Raw genomic sequence first — 22,239 nt, 5'->3', positions numbered from 1 at the left:
ACGCCTCCCAACTCCCAAAGGTCCGGAACACCATTGTTCCTTGACAGGTAAAGACATAAAAATAATAGTACATAAAACAAGCGGAGCAAAAGATAGAGCAAAGACTACCTACAGACTTTTTTGAGTTTCAGTTGAAATCATTACAATCTGTGGGTTTTGAACCTCATTGCTACAAAATCTACGATTTCCGTTTATTAGCGCTCTCTCTTTGTTTGAACGCCAAAATATTTAGGGTCACTTTCGGTCGGAACACACTTGCGGAATTTCAACTTCAGGTTTCTTTAATAATTTTTCAAGTAATTTTATAAGGTAAGTGCTCGACATGCTATCATCCAATAGATGCCACAATATTGTCACTTACTTATACATATTTACATATTGCTAAAAATAATAATACAACCGTACGGATTATGCCAAAAAAAATTTGGTGCAAAAAATGCCTTACATAATTCTGGAAAAGAGCTGATACTCTTCAAACTGCTAGATCGATTTTTCTCGAACATAGCCAAGAACCACCGCAAGGAAATCGGTCCATCCGTTGGAGAGCTACGATGCCACAGACAGACAGACAGACAGGCAGACATTGGCGTCAAATAATATAACACCCCTCTTTTTGCGTCGGTGGTTAAAAATGGCAACAGATTAGTGACCAGCACTCTGACCTTAGATATTTAATGATACCTACGATTGGTTCAATCCGGCGTCATTTATCATACATTTTCAGTACACAAAATAACGAAAGGCTTAACTAACCTTTCTGACTACGTGCTGAAAAACGTTACAACGACGTGAGGCGGGCGCGCTCAGCCAATCACGCGCACGTAAATCCGCCGCGGGGCGCGCGCCGGCGCCCGCACCCTGCGCGTCCCTCCCCTCCGACATCCTCACCTCGGAAAGCTTCGCACACCTGGAAAACTGACACAGCGCCTGAGACCAGAGCATCGCCCGCGCCGCGCCTACTCCTTGACTATCTCTCGGATAATAGATTTGACGATTTTGTGAAGTGATAGTGGTATCATAAAAATGCTACACTAGATTCAAAGTTGCACCAAAGATAAATTAACATAATAAAACATTGTTACATAGATTCAGGTATGTACACACTACCGTAGTTTTTTTATATGTAATAAAACACTATTTTTACTTAACTGATATGTGCCGCCGATCGCTCCCGGTCTATTCAACTGTATAAAGTTGTGGTGAGAGCAAAATTGTTATCAATTTATAGAAAATCTTAGCAGTTTCATACACGCGTTCATTTAATTTAATAGAAACAAATAGAAATAACGTGGATAGGTAATACAATTTTTTTATTCGGTTCATAATTTATTTTAGAGTCCTTTAAATTGAAAATGTGTGAACTAACAATGTGTGAATACTTAAATTACATAAGACGGGGGACTTAATACAATATTTCGTGGACCGAAAGGTCTTTATAAATACGCATTTACATAAAGAAGTTCATCTTTTTTCACGTAAGGTTTAACCGTAGGCGTTGTAAATACTCGAGTACTTTCCTATTCGGTATTTCCTACAGCGAATCCACGGTGCTTATGCTTCTGCCGTATAGCGAATTTGTCCATGCTGTAGCGATATTGCCGATTGCGAATTTGTCCTATGGTTGTAATTGTTTTGGAATAAATAACATACGGATAGGTACATATATAAGTTTCACAATTATTCTTTCCGAATATAGGAATTAATACAACACAAAATAAGCAATCTTTTTTTAACACGTATTTTCATACATAAAGTTATATGTATTTTCTTACAAATTCCTATTTTATTCAAGTATGTTCGTAAGTTCAGGTTATTCTAAATTGACTCAATCTTTGGCTGAAAATATTTCGGTAGGAACTTGGGCATTTTTTGTTTAAAAAAGGTTATTATTGTGCGTGTACGGATATCTAAGTATTAGAAAATAGTACGCCAATCTAATCTAACCCAACCGTTGTAGAATATAGACGCAGACTTTAATTAATAATTCTGTCAACACGACCGCCCATTTTATTATTTTCCTCATAGTTGATGTGAAAAGCAGTACCTATGTGTCACACGGTATCAAAATTATTTCGTCTTGGGCGTTAACACTTGAATCCTTCATTACGCTCGGGATTCTATTCTAGAATCCATCGCTTCATTCAGGATTCAATGAACGCCCTTGACGGAAATATATCATTTTGATCCCTTGTAACACAAACTACAATTTTGTAGCTTTATTTTGTTTTATGTGACGTATGAGGAAATAAATACATATACTTAGGTAGGTAGTTCATGAAATCAGAGCCTCTACCATCAGTTTTAACATTGACATAACGCTCACGTCTACGTAATTTACTTTCTGTACATCTCGCTTCCACTATTGCTCGCATATGCGAGTACGAGCGAGATGCATAGAAAGTAAGTTACTAAAACGTGAGCGTTATGTCAATGTCAAAACTGGTGGTAGCCGTACAGGGGACCGCAGAATGTGAAATATAAGTAATATTTACGTTAATACTAGCTTCTTGCCTTTCTGTGATAATGAATGATGTGATAGGTAACTTTTATAACGTGATCTTATTAAGCATGTCTATAAGAAGGGCTCTAGAAAGCGACAAAGTTTTACAATAGTTAATTTATAATTTTTTTTTCGTTTTCAATAAAGAAGGAAGTTCGAGAAAATTTTGTTACTGGCTAACTTGTTGAAAAAATAACTTTAGATAAATTTCTACAAGTAGTACATTTGTTGACATGTTTTAAATGAATATGAATATTTAATACCTTTAAAATTATATTGAATGTTACGTAATCGCTTTTTCACGCGCCGCGCGTTTCCCGAAAATAAGGCTTTGTTCAGCGTTGAATAAAAGTATAAACAATGGAGATACAGTTCAGCAAGTACCTATAGAATGTTTTATTGGAAATATCCTCCTCTTTTATATTATTAATTTTGGTGTCTTAAATATTAATACTTTTTGAGATATTGGGGAAATAAAAAAATATCTACTTTTTTCCCCTTTTTTTGTTTATAACTTTTGATATTTTTTGTGTGCTAATACACGCTTCGAATACATTTTTCTAGGCATCATGACGAATCTAATGAGGTATCACACGTATTTTTAGGAGTATAATCTCTATTTTTCACCGTTTTCAGTTTCTCGAGCAGACTATTTGTTGAATTATAATTTCCTGAATTTACGCCCCCTCCTAGCGAAGGTAGCGTAGGTTAAATTAGTGGTGAGATGTGATGCGACTTACGACACACCATATACCTATGTAGTTAGTTTGATGATGCAGTAATAAACAGTTGTTATCAGAAGATGTAAGTCCTGGTGTGGTTATCGCGCGCCATCAGTGTGTCGAGCAAACATCGCGCTCGCCATGAACCGCGCGGAGCGGAGGGTTCCACCGGGAGCGGAAATTCCACAACCACCCAAATATTACTTGTACCTTGTATAATATAACCATATTAAAAATTCCGCTTCACAATTAACGGTACACTTAAATTATACCTACTCGATTCGAAAGATGTTCGTCCTACTTGATGTTCTAATTATCTTAAAAAAAATAAAAAATAAGAACAACTTATTATTGGAGCTACTCTATATATAAGAAAACTCCCACAAACCAGATACTCGTATATTATTTATTAGACAAGTTTTTGATTAGAGCCATTCGGATTTTAACGTCCTGATTTCCCGAAGAAGAATGGTGCAGGACGCAACAGCAGTGCTACTCGTGCTTTACATTGTTCATAATTCGGTGTTTGTTAATGTAGGTAGGTAAAATTAGTTTAGGACTTAGGTCAAATCTTGCAAGCAAGTGTTGAACAAGCTCCCGAAGTCTGGTTGAGCTGAAGTTCGAAACACAGTACAGCCACGCAATGACAATAAAAGCTAGAGACTCCGTCAAAAACTTATTAACTATAAGTACCTATCTATATATTTTGTTCTTCATTATGATTATGGTATAGGTACGACTTTTGGCATCCAGACCCTAAAATAAAATATCATTATGTAAAATGTCCAATACTTGATAATACCTAATAAATATACAAAACCTAAACCGTAACTACTAGCTTAAGAGTCAGTGACATGGTGATGTCAACAAAGGCCCTCGCCTGCGCCGGCGCCGCGGGTCCCGTGCTGTTTGCATTTCCGCGCCGGCGGAATATCCGGCCGAATGCTTTTAAACAAATTCAAACACGCACCTCCTTGTGTGACGTAGAAACGTAAGAAACTCAAAATAACCAAAATTATTCTTACAGTATTACTATGGAGTCGGAAACGAATACAACGGCGGGCGACGGCGAAAATCAACAGGAATTGCAAGCTACTGCAGAAGCATTACAACTTGTAAAACATGAAGAGAGGATCGAACACGATCAATCAACAAACAAGAGTACGAGCTCTCCGGCCGATACGGCTGCCGACCCACAGCAGTCCCCGCATCCGCAGTCGCAGTCAGTAATAACGTCTCGTCGTGCCGTACGTACTATCACTGCCGCCGGACACATCACCACCGATGACGTTGATGTCAATCCTGAAGATGGCGTGAAGGACGAACCCCCTGAACCACCGCCGGTAGAACATGAACAGCATCCCATGCACCAATATACACCAAAACTGGAAGAAAGCGAGGCACGGAATATCGCACAGCAACATTACGACGAAGAAAGGCTACGCTTAGCCGAAGCAGAAACAGCTCGATATCTAGCTTTCAAACCGGAATCTTATAGATCACTACCATCCCCAGATAAACGCATGCAGGTACAATATACTCGTGCTCCACAGCGCCCCACGTACGGCAGGGGACTGTCTTTGCGTTACGGTGCGTCGCATCACGTTATAGTCGCGCAGGAAAACAATGCAGAAGATCACGATCCGGATGCTTTCCTGGGACACAAAGACAAACCGGAACAATTACAATACGCCCAAAATGATGACATCGGCGCACCGGGTACCAGTGATGGCAGGCAATATGGAGCAGTTCTGAGCGATCAAGTGTCGGCGTCGTCATCGCTTGAAATGATTCAGACGACTTCTTTGAACAGTCAACAGTCAATCGGTGTTGCGTACCAACAAGTTAAATATGAGACCAGAGGAGAACCTGAATTACGACCTACGACATATGCTAGTCTGCAGCCAGTAACTTCTGTACACGGAGGTTATGCATATGCGGGACAGAGCCCTCAGTATGGTGGAGCTGGAGGATACGGAGCGTACGGTGGCGGAGGCAAGGAGCTGCTTACGCTCTACGGAGCGGCGGGCGCTGCGGCTTCCGGGACGAGAGGAGACGAGTCCCCGCCCGGCCAACTCCTCTACCGGAGCGATCCTACACTATCATCGTCATCCCTGACCACGCGCGGAACGCATGTCGTGTACGGATCGGTTGTACCGCAATCGCAAACAGTTTACGAAGCTCCAGCTAGTCCAAACTCACAACAGGTAATTATTTTTCACCCTCAAAAAAACGGTTTTATTTTTGTCACAGATATAACATTTAAACATATTATATTTCAGGTAACATTATATACACATGGTAATGCTGTACAATACAAAGTCGCCGGCGAGCACTACCTAGGTCAGGGCGGTGGCGTGGAGTACGTGCCCGTGTCCGGATACGACGGTGGCCTGCTCGTGGAAGGCTACGCGGCACCGGCGCAGCCCTGGCCTGCACATAATATGCTACCAATTGATGACGGTTTTGATGCCAGTAAGTCAGCAACTATTTATTTTAAATTAATTTACTTTTCACCCACACGTTTATTTATATACCTACTAAAGTAAATAGTCACTTTCGCAGTAAGTAAATATACTATTAATATGGAAATACATTATTCAATTTACTATATTTATGTACCTAATTTGTAGGCATGGCTGGGATGGGAGAAGTGAAAGAATGCGTGAACTGCGCAGCGGCAACCACTCCCCTGTGGCGACGCGACGGCACGGGGCACTACCTGTGCAACGCCTGCGGCCTCTACACGCGCATCAATGGTGTTAATAGGCCACCTCTTAAAGGACAGAAAGCAAAACCTCAACAGGCACTGGTAAATATATGAAATCTTTTAAATTCGCCGTCTCTAAAGATTAATCATTGAAAACAAAAGTCGATACTTAAATCACATCAATCCTTGATTATAAATTATATTATGTATTATTAATGAAGGTATGGTGGGCTTAGACTATCCTCTACTTGTATGGAATCCTCTGAGCAAAATAAACTATGTTAGTCTTACCCCACCTTACCTCTTACTTTAAAAATTCCTAATTTTTTCAATTATTCTATCTTTATCAATCAAGTAAATTTATACCGTTATGTTCGTTACCGTTAGTTACTTTAACTAGTTAGTTAAATTTTAGACTGGAAATATATATTTTAATGTAAAAAAATACTCCAATACTCTCTCTAGTTATATGTAAGAAATCCGCAACGCAGGCTTCGTTCGCTGGCTACAAATGCAAATCAGCAACATACTTCGTCCCAAACTTCGTTGAATTTAGACTAGTTTAGACATAACAGTTCATGACAGCTCTACTTATACCTTTGTATTTTACCTAAAGGATTTTTTTAGTTAAAAATTGTTTTTTTTTTACTGACCTAATACCCAATCCAAATTTGCATCAGATACTTTGCCATTCTTGTGGATATAATAAAACTTTTCATCAGTTTTTGAAGTGTAAAGAGAGCCTTTATGAGTTGATGTGGTGAAAAATGTGTTTTTTTTATGTTCAGCCAACGAACGGTAACCGACGTGTGGGAGTGACTTGTGCGAACTGCCGCACGTCCAACACGACGCTGTGGAGGCGCAACAACAACGGCGAGCCCGTCTGCAACGCCTGCGGACTCTACTACAAACTGCACAACGTGAGTCAGAACACATTACAACAACTATTTGCTATAAATGTCTTCTTCTTCATTACACTCTTGACAGAGTGGTCGTGGCCTTATGTAAACTTTTGAGCGACTCGTTTAACGACACGTAGCTAATTCGCCATTTCTCTATAAATGTACCTACATGAAGAAGAAAGAAGAAGAAGAAGAAAATAAATTTATTCAGGACGCTTACAGTATTGCTTAAAACTAATACGACACTTATATTAGTATAAAACATAAACCTCACTGAATAGGTCTCCCCTCAGCTTGATGACAAGTTACCTTTCAGGTATCTTGACGCTGGTCTTCAGGGGAGACCTGTCCAAGCGATCGCGTCAGCACGTAAACTTAACTAACATTGGTTAAACTAAATTGAGATCAGAGCAAAAATCACAAATAGATATTACTTCATCGTCTAACTGGGTTTTGTGTTCATTGCTCTTAAGTTCAATTATTTTAATTAGTCGTAGCCTAAAGGATGACTCACGTTAGACCGGGCCGTCCGGGCCGGAGCTTCCGGCGCATCGTTTTCGATGGAAAGGATCACGTGATCGCCTGTCATGTCATAGAAAAATAAGCGCCGGAAGCTCCGGCCTGGACACGGTCCGGTTTAACGTGAGTCACCCTTAAGTGTCTGCCGCGCACTACTTTTCTTTTCGCGTTGCCTACTACTTATAACCCATTCTGTTTCCCGAGACCGGAGTTGAACAAGAACAGAGCGTTTGGTTGGGATTCGTCAAATTCTTAATTCTAAAATGTAAGCTGCGTGTCAGTGGTCAGTGGTGTTAGTAGAGTTTACCTCTAGCATGTTGCTGCTATTGCCCATCTTCTATACCTAAACATAATAAAGTCTGGTTAGGTACACCATTTTTAATTTAAGAACGGCTGGACTGATTTTAATATTTTTAGGTTTGTTGGAATCTTCTCCCCCGATTAGCAAAACATCGGGAATATCATGAAAGACTTGTTGAAAAATTATGGCTGAAATGCAGGTACTTTTCCTGAAACTATTTTGTAAAATTCATCATGGATATCATTTTGTAGGTGCTCAGGGGAGCGAATTTTGAAAATGATTACTATTTTAAATCCAAGATAGCGGACATGTACTTCCTTGTAGAAGTCGCGTGGGTATCGTTTTTTAGGTTGTAGAGGGTGCGGATTCTGCGGATTTCAAGAATTGTGACTATTTTAGAAATCAAAATGGCGGACATGTACTTTTTCTTAAGATCGACATGATTATCGTTTTCAAAGTGTGGGTTTGGATTGAATGGCGGTTATTTAATAAACCCCCAGATTTTTATGAAATCGTGCTTTTCTCCCAAACTCCAAAGAAAATAACTTTTATTTCAAAAATAAGATTGTAGAGATAACTCTGCCAAAAAGTTTTACCCGAATCTTTTAAATCCTCGCCCGGGCGATCCATGGAAGGACTCCAAACTAGGACAAATCTGAGCAAACCCAGATTACGCAAGTCCCGTCTCCAATCACAATAAAAAATGAATATGGCCAATTGCTGCAATACTTAAATTGACATACCGTGTAAATATATAGTATAGAATTATCGCCAGAATTAAAAACAGATTAGCACACACAGGATCAGCGCTAGATAGGATTGCGCGCGTGGACCGGCGGTGTATTGATTACGGCGCGATACGCACGCAGCAGGTATTAATCTAATCGTAGCCCAGTGCAGTCGCAGTTATCAGGGAACTCCTCGGCAAATATTGGTTTGTGTAAAAAAAATCAAAACACAGGGTGTCATCTAATCTCGCGAGATAAAACGGCTGGGGCTACCGACTGATAGAGAATTATCATCGCCCGACCACGAATATTCATAATGAGATAAATAATCTTTTATCAATTATCTCTTCGCATGTAGATACGCTTGTTTAAAGGATGATAGGACCGCGTGGCGGCAGATTACGAGGAGTTCCCCCGTCTGGGAATGGCAGTTGTACTGACGAAGGCGCATATCTAAGTCTTGCGTCAAAAAAGCCTGTGCGGCATTATAAATTGGTCATTTCTGGGTAAATGTAAATTATAATTACTTAAGCAAAGTGTTGTATTGTTATAACAAGTTCCTCCGGGGTGGCAAAAACCTTTGTAAGCTTGCGCCATAGTTCGGTGAGTTCAGCTACATTTTTACACTATAACAGCTCCAAGCGCCAATTGCAGCATTAGCAGCATTTTGCTTGTAGTCGGCCTCTGATGACGCTACAATTTGGTTAATTAATGCCTAATGATTTTTCGTACGTAAACCACAACCATCTAGGCTACCAGTACCAACGTTCTATAAGGTGATGTCAACGTCGCATTGAGACATTTTATAAGATTACTGTAAGTAGGTACTACCAGGATTTCACAATTTCGCTTGTTGAATTTTATAACAAAATCTACTTCACAAGTTGAGTTTCATGACAAAATCCAGTCAAATAGATGAAAATGAGCAGTAAATCTTATACCTTTAAACGAGCAATTCTTGTATATATACATTTCAGGGATCTCGGAAACGGCTCTAACGATTTCGATGAAATTTGCTATACTTATGGGGGTTTTCGGGGGCGAAAAATCCATCTAGCCAGGTCTTATCTCTGGGAACTCAGTCTCCCAGATATTGGGATACTAAAAAATAAAAGGAAGAAACAAAAGTTTCTAAAGTATTTTTTACTACCAAAAACGAAAAAAAATGCAATATTAGTACCATTATTATAGTACGATCCCTTAACATTTTATAAAAAAGATTATATGACAACTATATACCTACACAGGCGTTTGATCCTCAAAACAAACCTAAACCTGTCATCTCACCTACTGAAAGCAATGCTTCCGTTATATTTAAAATTTAGTGTAGATGAAGAGAGCCAGATGCGTGATCAGCCGACATCGTAAATTTTATAGCATTTTCGGTGCAGCCGAGTGACATTAACGGAATTGGTATAAACAATTTCAACCCTAATTATTAATTAGCGTTAGTTACGTTAATATTAACATTAATTTACCATTTCAGTTGGAATTATCTATACCAATTCCGTTAACACCACTCCGCTGCTCCAACGGCCGGGCTACCTATAAAATTAGTTCGTCATTTAAAGAAGTACCTATTACAAGATGTTGAAATATTTTTCAGGTGAACCGGCCGCTAAGTATGAAGAAGGATGGCATCCAAACGCGCAAGCGTAAGCCGAAGAGTATGGGCGGCGCACACGGCGTGCCGCGGCCCGGCTCCGGCGCGCTCCCTGGTACGTGGCGCTAGTACCGCGCCTGTCAGAGGTGTGAATACCTACGTCGCATCACGTTTGTTATTTTCTGGTATACCAAATGCTTGCTGAAATCAGGGTGATACCGTCAATTGTTCAAAAATAGCGTTACATGCCTAGAAATTTCGTTGCATTATACCCAAAATCATTACATATCTTCCAATATTTTAGTAGATGAATAAGCATGTAAATGTAATACGAGCGAAATTTTTACCACTTACCACTCATTATGGTTGATAATGATAAAGTTAAGTGAGTGAATATTGATTGGACTAACTTTGATTTGATCATATATCTATTCTCTTTGATCATATTTAAGTACGTATTTTTTATCTGAAACAATGACAGTTGACAAACAGCTTTCCAATATCCATGAAGGAATTAGTGTTTTACCTTTACATAGCTTTCCACCGTTTAGTAAAAGCTCGTATTTCATTTAATTTTAGTACAAATTGGCCATCATACATGTTTTATCATCACAGTATTTTGTAGGCTCACATTCATATGTTATTTTGTCCGCGATCAGTTTTCGTGCACGGCTAGTTGTAAGGCTAACTGTGGTGTGTGGTGGTCCGCAGTGGAGGCACACTCGCACAAGGTGCTGCCTCCGCTGTACGCGGCGGTGGAGGGCGGAGGCGGCGCGGGGCTGCTGCTGCTCCCACCGGCGCGCCATCATCCCGACATGTAAGTACCTACCTACTCTACCTCATCAACTCACGGCAGCCACATCACGCATAGCTAGGTAGACCAGCACCAATAAATCAGTCTCAGGGACTATTTTAACTACGATAGTACTTTACGTATAAGTATAGTTACTTACAATAGATACGTTCGCATTCAGCACGCTTGACCAAATGGGCCACGTCTCGGTCGGTCTCAAACTCGTTTGCCTTCAAAATTATAATTTGGTTTAGGTAGTGGAACTACTGTTGATGACTAGTGTACTAGTATCCCGTACTATAGTACGGAATACCTAAACGATATTTCACTTTAGGCATTCGTTTTATTTGTGAAGATTTTTAAGTAATCCATGCTCAATTGTTCATCATAAGGGTGGCATTCGAATGACAACTGCAGCTGCATTACTGTTGCGACTTTACTCCTGCGGGCTTGACGCGGGCGCTGTATCTGTCAATTTGCTTAATAAAATGAGTGACATTCGTCAGCGCATGACCTACTGCCGCGATTATGACGCTCATTACGTCACTCATTTTATAGAAGAAATTGACAGATACAGCGGCGGCATCCACACCGCAGCAGTATTATTGCAATAGTAAAGGTGACAGTCCATTTCCAACGACAGCTGCACTACTGTTGCGACGTTACTGTCATTCATTGTCTTGTTTTACTATGGAAATTGACATTAACATCGACGTGTCGGAGCAGTAGTGCAGCTGCGGTCAGAAATGGAATGTTATCTTAATGCAGTTAACAACCGAATGTCACATTAAAAGTGCTTCAGATAAAATGATAGGTTCATTGTGAAGTCCATAAAAAATTCCTTCATCTATGATAACTTTTCCATTGTGAGTAAACAGCGTTACGGCAATGTCGTCTGGAGATTTGATTTAATAAATTAAGCTGCTGACTTAGCCGCATCGCTGTTGTGATTAAAACGTTTAACTCCGTCATTCCGTATGAAGCGTTGAGAAAATGGCAGTGTAATCGCCCGTTTCCCGCTGCTGCAGTCTGCAGACGCCATCCATTTGTAACCTTAAGGGGCTACCCGAGGTTTTCATCGATTTTTGACAAGTTTTTAATCGTATCTCCTTTTTTTGCACTACAGATAGAATTATAAGACAAACGGTTATCGGTTTTCCAATCTTTTATCTCCGGTTTTGTCCACCGGATTTTGAAAGAAATGAATACTTATTTTTTTATGATTTTTTTAAACATTGTCTTAAAAAACACTTTTTTCGTATCTAGTTTGCAGTGAAGGATCTTACATGTACGAAATTTACATATTTGGGTTCAGCTTTGACGTCTCGAAAAACGTGTCCAGGGTTTTAATTTTAAATTAATTAACACAAAAGTTATGGCCTGAAAACCAGTTTTTTAGCCTAAAATTGTTCAACTTTGATTTCAAATATCTCGAAGACAATGAAATTTGAAGTAAATATGGGATACTATATTGCTTAAAGCCGTTGCTGTTAATATAATAAGCTACAAAAAACATTAGAAAACTAAGGGATTCAGATCGAAGGTCATTGGCGTGGGGTAGCCCCTTAACTCTTGAGTACGCTATGATTTAAATGAAAATCGATTAAACTATAAAAATAAATTCGCGGTACCTATCTGAAGTACCTGAAACGAATAAGTACCTGAAGTTAGTTAAAAGTTTACATACTTAATTTAAGGCTACAAATATAATGACCACCAAAAAATACTTTGGTACCCTTAATAAAGAAATCAGTCGTACCAAAAACAAATACTGAACACCAAAAAAATAAGGCCTAAAATTACAAAAGTACCACCATTTTAATAACGACTGCACTTCAAATTTTATTCAGATACCAAATATATTGAATGATCACCAAAAATCATTAATGATCACCAAATCTTGAAGACCAAATTAATGCGATATTTTCACCCAAATAAACCACTATGATTACCAAAAAATGTATACATATTACCAAATAAAGCAAAATGATGCCAAAATTTCTAGCCCCTCCCGCCCAACCCCCTGTACACCGCACCGATGCAGTAATAGTCATACCTACCTAACCTAACCTACTTTTCTAGTAGCATTTCAGTATGCTACTAGAAAAGTAGGTTAGGTTAGGTTTGAACTGCTATCAAATAAGTGGGTTAGGTTAGCACTGCGACTCTTACAGAAACGAAATGTTACTAGAAAAGTAGGTTAGGTTTGAACTGCGACCTTTACAGAAACGAAATGCTACTATAAAAGTGGGTTAGGTTAGGTTAGAACTGCGATCCTCACAGAACCGAACTGCTATCAGATAAATGGGTTAGGTTAGGTTTGAACTGCGACCCTTACAGAAATGAAATGCTACTAGAAAAGTGGGTTAGGTTAGGTTGGAACTGCGACCCTTACAAAAACGAAATGCTACTAGAAAAGTGGGTTAGGTTAGGTTGGAACTGCGACCGTTATAAAAACGAAATGCTACTAGAAAAGTGGGTTAGGTTAGGTTAGAACTACGACCCTTACATAAACGAAATGCTACTAGAAAAGTGGGTTAGGTTAGGTTTGAACTGCGACCCTTACAGAAACGAAATGCTACTAGAAAAGTGGGTTAGGTTAGGTTTTAACTGCGACCCTTACAGTAACGAAATGCTACTAGAAAAGTGGGTTAGGTTAGGTTTGAACTGCGACACTTACAGAAACGAAATGCTACTAAAAAAGTGTGTTAATTTAGAACTGCGACTGTTACAGAAATGAAATGCTTCTAGAAAAAGGTGACGAAGTGGATTAATTAATTTAATAAGTATTAAATATTTACACATTTTTAATTAAAATGTGGTTGCAAATTTGGTGGTCATTTACTATTTTTGGGTTTACAATGATTATTTTGGAGCCATATTTGCTTTAATAGGGTAGCAAGATTTAAAATCTTGGTTATAATTTTAAATTAAAATGGATTTCTAATTTTGGCGGTCATTTACTATTTTTGGGTTTACAATGATTATTTTGGTGTCATTTTCTTTAATAGGATAGCAAGATGTAAAAATTTGGTTATCATTTCACGTTAAAATGGGGTTTGAAATTTGGTAATCATTTACTATTTTTGGGTTAATAATAATTAGTTTGATGTAATTTCCTTTAATAGGATTGCAAAATGTAATAAAATTGGCAATCATTTCACATTAAAATGGAGGTATCATTTTGGTGATCATTTATTATTTTAGGGTGATAAAATAGATTTTTTTGGTGTAAAATTTTATCAGGTGATCAGTTAAATATCAGCCTTAATTTAATTCAAACCAACCCGGCGTGCATGTAGGGAATGCAAATAGGTTATTTTTTGTATGGAAATAATCGGTTTTTAACCGAAACCGCGGTTATTTCCATACAAAAAATAACCGATTTGCATTCCTTACGTGCATGTAAATCACGGTGGAATATACCCCCAAACCTTCCTCAGAATTAGAATCACAATAACAGTGCGTTAGCCTTTGTTAATTGGCACCTGTTCCTATTATGCTAGAGTATAAGGTCTCATACCCAAATGTTATTGTTCTTCTCTCGTTTCAAAACTTCCAGTAAACATGCTACATACCTACCCATAGTTATATCTTACGTTATTAGACGTGTATGTTTGCTACCGAGATGTAAGTACGAGTATTCCATGTTAAAGTGTCTATATAAAAACCTCTTTTATTTGCATAACTCTTGTTTCTATTTGTATCTGTCTTACGTTATCTCAAGGTTGTGGCTTGCTTATGCTCTGCTTCGGTGTGTAATTATTTTTGTCTTTTGGTGGTAAAATTGAAAACTAAATAAAAAAAAATTCTTTTATTTAGGTAACTACAGCTTATATGGAACTTTAACAAATACATGGAGGAGATATAATTTTTTTATAAGGGTCATACACATTTTATTTGATATTTATTCAGGGATAATTTTACAGCATTACAGCTAGCGCCAATGCGCTGTAAAATTAAATATGTTATAGTAAAGCTTACTAGCTTTACTATTACATATTCACTACTAATAATACTTGATTTATAGTATTCTTAAAGGATGACTCACGATAGACCGGGCCGTGTCCGGGCTGGAGCTTCCGGCGCATCGTTTTCATTGAAAAGCATCACGTGATCGCCTGTCATGTCATAGAAAAGTAAGCGCCGGGAGCTCCGGCCCGTACACGGCCCGGTCTAACGTGAGACATCCTTAACTCGTTCACATATTTCCTGTAGGTATCGCAAATTTAAGGGAATCCAAAGCTATATATTTTTTATGCTGCACCCATTTGGATGCACCCGCCTCTTAAGGCGGAAGATATTTTTTCATTACACGAGTCCTTAACAGAAATGACCTTTTTCTAAAATGTGTTTGACCCATAAAGAGTCATTCACTTATATATTACTTAATGTGACTAAAATGACGGTTAGTGACGACGATGCGGCGGTTGGCTCGTGATTTGATGATGTAATGTGCATCATTCATGGTCAATTATTATTCATTCTCTCTAAGAAACATGTTCTCATTCCGAACAACAGTAGGTACATACCTACTAATTTTACGAGACTACGTTCAAAAGCTTACTAACAACCTTATGTACAAACACTAGGTAGGTATACTGTTATAGTCAGCTGCGAAGACGCCTGACTGCCCACTTGCCAAAAAAAGATTTTTGTACGCTGAAGAGCTTACTTTATATATAAATATTATACTTAATCGGATACCTTCACTAAATATTTTAAGTATAGGAGATATGCTGAAGATTTAATTTCTGTATGGACATAATAAGATTTCCTTTTTCAGGATACCACCGCTAGAGCGGACAGCAGCGACAGTAGCACCGGCGTATTACCGCCCGCCCTAACTGCCCGGGCGGTCCTCTAAACAGTTTTTCACCACACCAGCTCGTAAACGCTCTCTTTATACTTCAGAAACTAATGAGAAAGTTGCATTTTATCCACAACAGTGCCAAAGTAATTTGATGCAAATGTTGAGTTGTCTCCTCTTTATGACTGGTAGAATTTAGGTACTTTTAAGTGATGATCATTTAAAAGCGTTCATTTGGATTTGACTTGTAATAATTTACAGTATTTTCCTCGTGTTGGTGTGGTGGACACTTGGTGGAAAGTTTGTTTAATCCTCGTGCCTTGAAACCCTCGAACCCTCAAAATTCCACTTATCCAACCACTCGCTACACTCGTAGTTCAATTTTGGTATCTGGTGGTACTTGGTCGGGTATCAATATTAGCACTAGGGGTTGAACAATTATACATCAAATAACTATTATCTTTTAGCCGCCCAGAAGACTTTTAAAAGGCCATACCATCATAATATAGCTTTTTTTTTAATAAGTAACCTTACTGATAAAAAAAAAAGTTAAATTACATTTGTTTTGGTAGAGTAGGTTATGGTTTGTGCGCGGCTGGAGGATAATGCAAGTTCTTAATAAGTCACTTGTAAAATATTATCACAAAAGTGCCACATCAATAATAACTATGAAATATAACTTATTACAAATATATTTGCTACTAGATGTAATCAAATATTTTATTTAAAAATAGTCTGGTAACAAGTTTCGTGTAAGTATATTATTTGCCATATATCTATGTAGGTACTTAATTATTTTTTTTTACCAAAAAGCGCTACGATTTAAGATAACCTTAATAGTAGGTAGTTTATGTGACTACTACATAATGGAAGGCATTAAAACAAGAGTGGGTTTATGAAACTAACTGAAAGCGAGTTTCATAAAAAGATCACACGAGTGGTTTAATGCCTAATTATATACACACATTTATAAGCTCTCGAAGATGTGTACAGGAACCGAACCCTTTGCAGCATCTGATTACACTGTCTGCAATTGACGTTTCATTAGGTAGATACACAGAAGTAACAATTGGATACACAATTTATAACGAATAAAACATCATCTCGACTGATACTGGAAATAAAGTCTAAATTGTTTGTGTTAGAGATGTTCGAAATATTAATGTATTAATATGTCAACATGTAGTACGCAATGATAACATTTTCACAGATAAGAAATTTGTTGTAACACAATAGCTTATTTTTATGCTGGCCGTAACTTGCAGTTTTTAAACGCATCATAGAGGGTTTATGATATGTGTATAGATAAAAGTAATTTAACTTTAGATATTTAACTTTTAGATATCTACTAAATTAAATTCAGTTATGGAAAATATTAAAATTAAGCTATGTTACTAACTGGCGGTGTTCTGTGTGGTACTATATAATTATGTAGGTATTTATACTTAGACATAAGACACAAAATACAATTTTAGAATAAAATGACAACGTTTGTACAAGGTAAGTAGGACCAACGACAACGTGAACTATTACTAATCTACTATTAGGGGATTACAAATATGATCTCTTGAAAATATCCGTAGACATAATAATAAGAGTGCGCTGTTTGCCCGCGGCATGCCATGTGTAAAGAACTTGGTTTCTTATCATGCCGTTGGTTCATTTTCTAAGCCTGTGTGTACTTTAGGACAGTGTTACAACATCTAGTAATGTTACTGCACTCTTCAGTAATAAGTTGAATATTTAAGAGATCCTTCCGCGTGTGATTTGAATACTTATTTATTTAATACATAGTAATAACTTTAGGAACTGAATATAAAACTGCGACGAATTTATTACTAGAGACTTTAATTAATATTAAGATTATAGATAGTGTAAAATACAGTCTTTCCAATGGTATAATTAGGAAAAAAGCTATTTTTATTTAATGTTATAAGAGCTAATGTTGTAGTAAAGTCTACTAGTCTTACTTAATACATTATGGTACCTATGGATTGTTTTCTTTTTTATTTATAATTCACGTAATCACTTTGCACGAATTGCCTTGTAAATTAGATTAGACTAAAGAAACGTGGTAAAATCTTAATGTATCAACAATCGATGAGTTTAAGTATGTATTTTTAAAATGGTGTGAAGACGGTTTTGAAAAAAAAAATCACGTAAGTAATTGATTATATACGAAGAAAAAAGAGAGCGCTCAAATTAATTTAAACACTGTAGGTATGTCTCACTTAAAACAAAGCCTCAGCCCAAAGAACCAAACTCTATTTCACCAAAACTAAAACGAGTGAGGGTTTATGTAGAGCCTATCCTGGTCAAACTTCTTGAAAGCCAGCTCCTATGCCACTGAAAGGAGAAGCGCCGAGAAATGAAACTCCCGATATTAAAAACTCTGTATAAGCAAACAACCCAGTGGGTCGTTTGCTTAAGCCCTTAAAATAGTAATTTTAGAAAACTTACTTCGAAGGTAAAGTGTATTTGTCAATAGGTATTTGTCATAATGACGACCGGTCTGGCCTAGTGGGTAGTTACCCTGCCTGCGAAGCCGATGGTCCTGGGTTCGAATCCCAGTAAGGGCATTTATTTGTGTGATGAACACTAATATTTGTTCCTGAGTCATGGGTGTTTTCTATGTATATCAATATGTATTTATCTATATAAGTATGTATATCGTCGCGCCTAGCACCCATAGTACAAGCTTTGCGTAGTTTGGGGCTAGGTTGATCTGTGTAAGAGGTCCCCAATATTTATTATTTTATTATTATTAATCATAAGACGTCTGCTTAGCAGTCATAGTATAAATGAGGTACGACAGGGTACAACTATTGTAATTTATAAAAGGCCAACTTCTACGCAATATGTCTGCAAAAGCCAAGTTAATGTTAGAACATTAACTACTAGTTAGTTAGTTACTAACTAATGTTTGTTAGTATATTCCATAATATTTTCAGTTTTTGCTATTATTATTTATGAAGTTATTTAAATAGGTAGGTACACAGTATGTTCTTGATTTTGTATCGATTTATTTATCTCTTTTGGTATAAGTGGCCATGTCAGATGCATAGTTTCCGAGATATAATCGAAAAACCGAAAAATGGAACCTTCAAACCCCTCTCTCCGTACGTCTTTGTGGTCTTGCCACCCAACTCCAATATATTCACTAAGTTTCATTATATGAACCAATAATAGTATGCAGTATTAGACCTAAATATCTGGAAGACCAAGCTCTGCTCGGAAAACATATAAAAAAACTAAAATGCGCGTTTTCCCAGAGATAAGAACTAGCTAGATCGATTTATAGCCCCCGAAAACCCCCGTATAGCAAATTTCATCGAAATCGTTAGAGCCGTTTCCGAGATCCCGAGAGAGAAAAATATATATAAATAAATAAACAAGAATTGCTCGTTTAAAGGTATTAGATAGATAAAATAAATAAGCGCCACATGTTTTCAAAAGTTTCACCTCATTACCTACCTGAATAAAATTATAAGTTTATTATCTAACCGCCTAAGTACCTACACACAAAGCTCTACTTATCAGAATTACACACAAATTCATTAGCGTTATTACATAATTATATTTACCATTCTTTATCTTGCTATTGACTTCAATGGTGCAGCCTTATAGTAGGTAGCAAACTTACTTCGTTTGAAAATAATTCTATGAATGATTGTTTGGTTTAACCCTTAAAGAGATTAGAATAAACATACCAATTGAAGTCTCATTGCCGCTTTAGAGTCCCACAAGTAAAAATGCGGTACCATCTCTGGCTGTCAAAAGTAAACGTTAAACAATTCAGTTGCCACTAAATATTATTTATAATTCGCCGTACAGCGGCATCTTTTTCAGCTGTTATCGAAATCTTTGCTCCAAAGCATTAGCTTTCTTCAGTTTATCTGATGGCGCCATCTATACGGGCACTGGGGAACCCTCAGTTCATTACATCGTACATAGGTGGCGCTACTGTAAAGAACACTGTGACATAGTCGATGTGTCCCGCTGGCAATCAACATTTTAGTAATTTTTAATGAATTTAATTAGAGTATGTGCGGGTAGAGAAGAGTCGTAGAATGTATCGGTTCCCTTGTTATCTTCCACGACTCTTCTCTTTCCGCGCATACTCTAAATTTAACATATCCAAAAGTAAGGTTTTCACTGTTTTCAGTGCTCTTAAGGATGAATGCTTCTAAGCTTGTAGAGTCAGCAACGTGCGTATATAAACTACTAGAGTGCTTCCATTCCACGACTATTCTCTTTCCGCACACATACTCTATGTAGCATTATTGTAACGATTTAAAATTATTTTATTGGAGCATAAACTTACGTACGCTTTTTTATCCGACTTCAAGATTTCAAAAGGTGGAAGGATGTCGCAATTCGGTTGTATGTTATGTTTAATTATTGTTACTTCATAACTCCGTAATTTCTCAACCGATTGTGAAACATACATACAGCTTGGTTCTATTTTTGTCAAAACGCAGTTCTGATGATGAGATCCATGGATAAATAATCGATAAAACTTCCCAAATCTTAAATAGTGATTTTGTATTTTCATCAACAGATCAAGCATTTACAATAAACAAGGGACATCCGATAAGATGAGATGAGACGTGAAACTGCTGATGATGATTAGAACGGAACTCTTTAACGACGCATTATTCACGTTTATGGCGATTTGTCCTCTACGTTATGTTTGTTAAGCAAGTTAGATTTTTAATCCAAATTTTTGTCGAATTCAAGTAAAATATGGTATGTGGTTTTTTCTAGCAACGAAAACACATAGGTACATGCTATTTACTTTTGACTTAATAATATTTACTAGTAAATAGTTATTTTAAGGCAGTGTTTTATAACTAAAGCTCAAATCCCGCTGATTTCAGTAAATGAACGGTTTACTAGTTTTAATGAGGTATAGTTTGAATTAACATAGCAATAAATTGTTTATCTAATGTGTGGTCAGTGTCCGAACAAACTGTTTTTTAAACATAATGTTGGTTCACTCATTGATTGGAGACATTTTGATTTGGCTTATTATTAACCGGGCAACTAAAATATTAAACAGGAACCTTCACTGGACTTATAATATTATAATTTGGCTGTGCATTAATATTTTAGCGCCAATAAATTTATATTAGCCTCAAATTTAAGCATCATATTATTAAAAAACAAAACCAAGCCACCCGAAAAAATGATAGGGATCTTGAATTGATAGATTGGCGTCTAAAATAATAAGTTGGCAACTAATATTGTAAAGCGATCATAAAATTTGATAGTTTATATATGTACATATCCCGAATACCTAAGATACCTATATACATAAGCTTTAAATACTCCACTTTGAAATAATTTATACATATGCATACCTAGTTCTTTAAATTGACAAATTTCCTAATCCACAAAACACCACTAATTGATTTACCAATGGTCAGTACCTATACTTATAGTCGAAATTCCTAATCATGAAACACCTAATGGCCATTATACCATTAGGTCTTTAAATTTTTAATGACTAATTTCAATAGTTATCACGGTGTTCGGCAAGAGCCAAAAGATAGGTGCGACGACGAACGAAGCGAGGAGGAGCGTGTTAGATTGACCGTGTAGTGACCAAACAAAATAATTTAAAAGATTTTTTTTTTTTAATTAAAAGATAGCCGTTTTATTTTTAAAATGTGCTTCGGAAATGGTCTCCAATATAATTATTCAGTTGCCAAATAAATATTTGGTACCTGCCTAAATATAAACAAAAGCTGTAACGGCATTAAAATGTTGTCTCATATTGATATATTTTAAGGCTCTCTTTTTGTTGCCAATCTATTAATTTTAGTACCCATTTCTATTTTTTTAAACTATTCAAATTCTATTAATTAGTTGACCGGTTAAATACGTGCCTTTTGATTTTGAGAGCCAATAAATGAACTACATACTAAGTTGTTTTAGAATTCTGAAACAATAAAATTACAAACGCGTTTAATATGAATGCTTAAAATTCCAAACAAACATTTAAAACTCCTATACATCTACATAATTATAAGGGCAGTTCATTCACTGGCGTCAACCTGTTCATTTACCATATTATGTTCATTCACTGGTTTTATGCCATTTTTCTTCATTTAAATTCATATAATCAATAATGTATAATAACGGGATATTGCTCGAAAACTGCATTAATGAAAACAAACTAAAATAGTTGCGTGAGCTATCAAAACTCTTAGAACCCACACAAGATAATGCTAAATTACATAAAATATTTTGTAAAGACTAAAATTTATTTAAGGGTTCATTCACTGGCACATTGTACTTAAACCAGTAGTAAGGCATTCTGTAAGTTATTTTTAATGTGATTGACCACTGGATATTGAGATCGCGGAACTGGGTATCTACTAGTCAGATCTGGGGGCCGATTTTTTAAATTCGACCCCTCGATTTCGTGTATTTCGTTCAATAATATCTCCACTACTAGGCATTTAAATTCTACTAATAGAATTGAAAACGAGTGGTCAATACCACTAGATTCCCAATTTCTATCACTCGTATTTAAAAAAATAGCTTTTCGCCGATTTTCGAGTGACAAAATCGAACGATCGAAATTCAAAAATCGGTCCCCACACACTTTTACTCGTAATATGATGGCTAGACACTGGGTCCTTA

The 22,239-nt window shown here is 37.0% G+C and overlaps 1 protein-coding gene across 4 annotated transcripts; it reads left to right on the top strand.

Moving 5' to 3' along the window:
* Positions 1 to 732: 732 nt before the first annotated feature.
* On the top strand, positions 733 to 16,500 carry LOC134804774 (transcription factor GATA-6-like). 4 transcript variants are annotated; one of them, XM_063777999.1, is made up of 8 exons: positions 733 to 1,092; positions 4,250 to 5,429; positions 5,505 to 5,697; positions 5,856 to 6,034; positions 6,721 to 6,852; positions 9,989 to 10,100; positions 10,697 to 10,802; positions 15,565 to 16,500. In XM_063777999.1, the coding sequence occupies exons 2-8, from the start codon at positions 4,257 to 4,259 to the stop codon at positions 15,623 to 15,625; spliced, it is 1,956 nt and encodes a 651-aa protein (XP_063634069.1). In that variant the 5' UTR covers positions 733 to 1,092; positions 4,250 to 4,256; the 3' UTR covers positions 15,626 to 16,500. The 4 variants fall into 4 exon arrangements, with proteins under 4 accessions (XP_063634069.1, XP_063634073.1, XP_063634072.1 ...); XM_063778003.1 differs by lacking the exon at positions 10,697 to 10,802 and having other exon boundaries at positions 15,565 to 15,696; XM_063778002.1 differs by lacking the exon at positions 10,697 to 10,802 and having other exon boundaries at positions 9,989 to 10,131; positions 15,565 to 15,696.
* The last annotated feature ends 5,739 nt before the right edge of the window (positions 16,501 to 22,239 follow it).

The sequence above is a fragment of the Cydia splendana genome, chromosome Z (assembly GCF_910591565.1).
Source record: "Cydia splendana chromosome Z, ilCydSple1.2, whole genome shotgun sequence".
Lineage (NCBI taxonomy): Eukaryota > Metazoa > Arthropoda > Insecta > Lepidoptera > Tortricidae > Cydia > Cydia splendana.
The sequence above is the reverse complement of the archived record's forward strand: the minus strand, read 5'-3'. Positions and strand labels throughout refer to the sequence as shown.

Excerpts from the sequence above, each read along its gene's own strand:
- LOC134804774 (XM_063777999.1), top strand. The coding sequence starts at position 4,257 with ATGGAGTCGGAAACGAATACAACGGCGGGCGACGGCGAAAATCAACAG. Across the intron at positions 5,698-5,855 it reads TGATGACGGTTTTGATGCCA|GCATGGCTGGGATGGGAGAA; the intron begins GTAAGTCAGCAA and ends CCTAATTTGTAG. Across the intron at positions 6,035-6,720 it reads CAAAACCTCAACAGGCACTG|CCAACGAACGGTAACCGACG; the intron begins GTAAATATATGA and ends TTTTATGTTCAG.